This window comes from Orycteropus afer, unplaced genomic scaffold (assembly GCF_000298275.1).
Source record: "Orycteropus afer afer isolate SDZICR_OR568_19922 unplaced genomic scaffold, OryAfe1.0 scaffold00365, whole genome shotgun sequence".
Taxonomy (NCBI): domain Eukaryota; kingdom Metazoa; phylum Chordata; class Mammalia; order Tubulidentata; family Orycteropodidae; genus Orycteropus; species Orycteropus afer.
The window spans coordinates 1,472,163-1,476,736 of NW_006921952.1; the positions used below are offsets into that span (position 1 = coordinate 1,472,163).

At 45.0% G+C, this 4,574-nt stretch overlaps 1 protein-coding gene across 1 annotated transcript in view; it reads right to left on the bottom strand.

Moving 5' to 3' along the window:
• Nucleotides 1-4,574, bottom strand: part of LOC103207340 (aldose reductase-related protein 2-like) — an 18,002-nt gene that overhangs the window by 6,884 nt on the left and 6,544 nt on the right. The window contains 4 exon segments of the mRNA XM_042782542.1: nt 503-586; nt 1,105-1,186; nt 1,678-1,784; nt 2,062-2,184. Of these exon segments, the coding sequence (XP_042638476.1) occupies nt 503-586; nt 1,105-1,186; nt 1,678-1,784; nt 2,062-2,184 (396 nt within the window).

Here is a 4,574-nt window from a genome sequence, read left to right on the forward strand (position 1 = left end):
TTACAGGTAGGCCACACCCCTGGGGAAACTCCCCCTAGACTGACCGGCCGCTTAGGACGCAGTAATGTGATCCATCATGGGAACCACCACTCACAAGTGGAGTCCAGCCAAGTTGACACATCTTCAACTATCACATTAGGTCTATATGAAGACTGCAGTCATTATGGGCTTGGAAAGTAAAGGGAAGGGAGGCCAGGCTTATGGGCTTCCCACTGCAGAATTGTTCCTGATGGACCAGGCCCTCCAGTGTAGAGTGTGGTGGGTGAAGCCAGGAAGTCTGCTCTGTGTATGGTTAAGTGAGACAGGTGACTCCAGCACATCTCTGGCCCCCGGGTCATCCACCCTTTAGCTCTTACTGAGGTCAGTGCCCTGGTCTGGGAGATGACAGCGTGGTAGGGAGGGGCCAGGCCCATAGACAATGCAAGGATGGAATAAGGAGCCTAGTAAAAAGAGTCTCTCCTTCTCTGCTGAGGAAAACCAGGGTCAACCACCAAACACTTACCTGGAAATTCTCAGGAATGTGCTTTGGGGTCATAGACTTGGGGATCACAGCCCCATTCCTCTGAATATGAAATTGGATCAGAACCTGTGTATGGAAGACATCATGCTTCACTCACCACCAGGACCTTCCCTCCACAAAAGAATAAAGGAACCTACCTGTAGCTCCCTGCCTTCATTACAACAGTGATTATGGACTGAACATGTCCCTATCAGACACTAGCAGTCCCCACTGGACAGTCTCCTGGAATTCTCACAACAGCCTGAAGAGGCAGATTCCAAGATTTTCTTATTAGGAACTAGGACAGTGGCTGGGCCAGTGTTGGGTCCCAAGGTTGCACATGGTAGAGCTAGATCTCAACCCAGAACTCTGCCACCAAAGGCACTCTGGTTGCTGGGTGATCAGGCTCACTGGAAGCTACTGTACAGAGACATCCATGTCTCAGACAACAGTGTGTCTCCTGGAGACCCAATACAACTTTCAGGAGTGGCCTGACCAGGTTTCATCTGCCCTGTTCTTCCCCTTCAAGGAGTTAAGTGAAGATAACACAAGGAAAGAAACATGGGGCTCTGGATTGCAAGGGAAGAAATGTAGTAACAATGTACCTGGGCTGGGGTTCTGTTGTGCTTTGCAGTGATCTCCTTAATATTGGGGTCCTTCAGCAGTGAAGGGTCCTCTGGCTTGGCTCTAGAGGCAGAAAGATTGTGGACATGAACAATTGGCATGGTTACCATGTGTAGATGAACATCCTTTCCATGATGATGGCCCCAAGGCTGCTCCTATCAGTCTCCTCCAATAATTGCCATGGTAACCATGTGTAGTGGAACATCCCTATAATTATGATGGCTCCAAGGCTGCTCCTCAGTCTCCTCCATCTGAGAGATGGGCAGAAGGACCTAAATGCTTTGTCTTACCTTTGATTGCACCATGACTCTAAATCTTGTCTTGTGCAAAGGCGGGTCCAGCTCTGAGTGGCTGAACCTGAATATTTGTAAAGGGGCAGGCATGTTGCTATTGAAAAACATCCCATTTTAACCACTGTAATCTCATTTAGGTGTGTTGAACACATTGTCTTAGACTTACTGTTCTATCCAATGGCTTATAGTCTTAAAACAACCTTATAAATGATCAGTCATTTTTTAAAGATCATCGAGAGACAGAGCCTTGAGGAGCCTCACCAAGGTCTGTCTGGAGAGCCCAGGGGGCTGTAGGCAGTGACTGCAATGCCTTTGGACTGGCAGTACTGGATCAGCTTCCCCTGCATGAGGTATGGGTGACACTCAATCTGCAAAAGGAAGCAACCTCCATCAGTAGGAAGTTGGCCTGCATTTGGAGCAGCTCATCAAGAGTTCACATGAAAAAGATAGCCAAGCACACAGATCAAGCACAGCCCACTAGTCCACTTGGATGTCAGACCCTGTGACCGGTGTTACACCTCCCTGAAGCATCCTCATCACAGGCTCCTTAGAGGAGATGCAGTACACAGCACTGAACTTTCCTCCAAATGTTTAAGAAGCAGTAAGGGAAGACTCTTAGTTACTCTTTTACTAAGCAGACTTTACCTGGTTAACCACTGGTTTGTGTTTCAGTCCAGGTTTGTTCAAGAGCCTCTCAATCTGGAAGTGGTTGAAGTTGGCGATGCCAATAGCCTTCACCAACCCTTTGTCCACCAGTTCCTCCATGTCCTGTCACAGAGGCAAAATGGTGAGACTCAGGGAGGTCAGAGAAAAAAGAGATTAATATGGGTCACAGTTGTCAGGGTAGACTCCATGGGTGGAATATGAACAGGGCCTTCTCTGGTGGTGTAGTGCCTAAGGCATTTGACTGCTAATCAGAAGGCTGGCAGTTCAAACCCATCAGCCACTCCTCGGAAGAAAGATTGGGCAATCTACTTCTGTAGTGATACCACCTCGGAAACCCAAGGAGGGGTTGCTATGAGTCAGATCCGATTTGACAGCAGTGAGTTTGGTTTTTTAGTTAAAAAATAACTTGGAGAAAAGAGGGAAGAGACAAGAGCAGGTGTGGGAGGAGATCAGAATTAAAGACTCTTAGGCAGAGACAAGTAGGAGGGATTCGGGGGACACATTATCTACGGTTCTGAAACTTGGCTGCAATTTGGAATGACTGGAAAGCTTTAAAATGCTGATTCCCAGGTTCCAGCTCCAGAGTTTCTTCCTGAATTACTCCAGGAGGGGGCCCAGGCATTGGGACTTTTGAGCCTCTTGGGGGATTTCAACATACAGCTAAAGGGAAGAATGACTAGGGTGGGTGACAAAGGTCTTCACCTGGAGCAAACTTAAAGTTGAGAATTTATGGAATACTAAGAACCATGAAACTCTGAAACTCTGGAGAGGGGCTATGAAATGATGGTTTTGTGTGCCATAGATAAAGCCTTCTTGGGTGTATGATACATCTGGACTCCTTTATGCATTTTTATTGTTGTTGCCTTTTGTTTAGGAGCAGTCAACAAGGTTTCTGTTGATCTGGTTGTAGATCCCATGAAACAGATTGCTTGTATTTCAATCCTACATATTTCATCTCAAGCCTTCTCATCTTGATCATCAATATCTCTTCATGCTTTTAGAATACTTTCTGTAACAGTCATTGTCAAACTCATTCAGGGAAATCAGGGTACTTTTGGTAGACATCACATCAATGACATAATTGCCATCTTTAATACCATCAAAAAAGCTAAGGCAAAAAAATGTTGTGGAGAAAACATTAGAGATATGCTGATCTTCACATCTCAAAAATAATAATACTTAAAATATTTAAGGAGTCATGTTTTACCAGGTGTTAAAAATACAGAAGGCCTCTTATCCAATTTGATGCACATGGTGAGCTTGATGAAATCTTCAGTTGTGCTGTTCCCCCTCTTCTCCTCCCTCAACCACTGTATGCCCCTCCCTCTCCCCTGCATCTGGCAAGGAGTGACAAGCATGTGAAAGCTGGCCTGCTACCCAACTCCCAACTTTGTGAGGCAGTGGCAACATGACTCTGCATGCACTCACCCACCACTCATCCCTCATCTGGTGGGATGCTGTGACCATGCCTCCATTTGCCAGCCACACCTGCCACATCTGCCACCCCATTCACTTGGCAAGTGCCACTATCTGCTCCTGTACCACTGCACTGACAACAGAGAGTAGCTAATGCCCACCCAACCAGCCCATAGTGGCTCAGTAAGACCAGTAAACAGAGACCTGCACTCACACATCCAGCTTCTACTCCACCCACCTGGAGACAAGTGTCAAGTGCTTCAGTGTGACTAGATTAGTAACTAGCGTAGCACTGTTTGCCTGGATACATCAAAACAAAGCATAACAGAAAATCTGGACATGGCAAACAAACATACAATCAAATAAATGAATATAATTACACCTTAACCACGCAGAAACAACAGATGACATCAGATCACCTAAAGAATCCGGGCAAGATGGCTCCAGAATAAAGAACCAGTAAACCTCCTTGAAGGAGCTCTGGTAGCATAGTGCCTAAGGCACTGACTCGATGGCAAATAACAACAATAACAACAACAAACCTCCTTGAGGAAGAAATGGTAATGGCACCATCTAGTGAGGAATGCAAAAGACTTATATATAAGGCCCTCCAACAGATCAAAAAAGAGATCAAGGCAAACACAGACAAAACTCTAGAAGAATTCAGGAAAACAAAACAAGAACAGTATGACAAAATAAATAGACAATTAGAAAGTGTACAAAAATAGCAACTACAAATGCAGAAGATTAACACTAAAATATATAGTGCATTGGAAGTAGTAGGAATCTACAGGAGTAGACTAGAATCAGTGGAAGTCAGAATCAGCAAATAGAGAACAAATCCCTTGATACCAACCTGTTGGAGGAACAATTCGAAAAAAAGAATGAAGAAAGGTGAAGAAAGCATAAGTGTTATGTGGCGCACCATCAAGAGAAACAATTTACTCATGATGAGAATTCCAGAACAGGAAGAAACAGAAAACAGAAAATTTTCAAACATTTGCTGGCAGAAAACTTCCCTAGTATCAAGAAAGATGAGAACACATTCATCCAAGAAGCTCAAAAAGCTACAAATA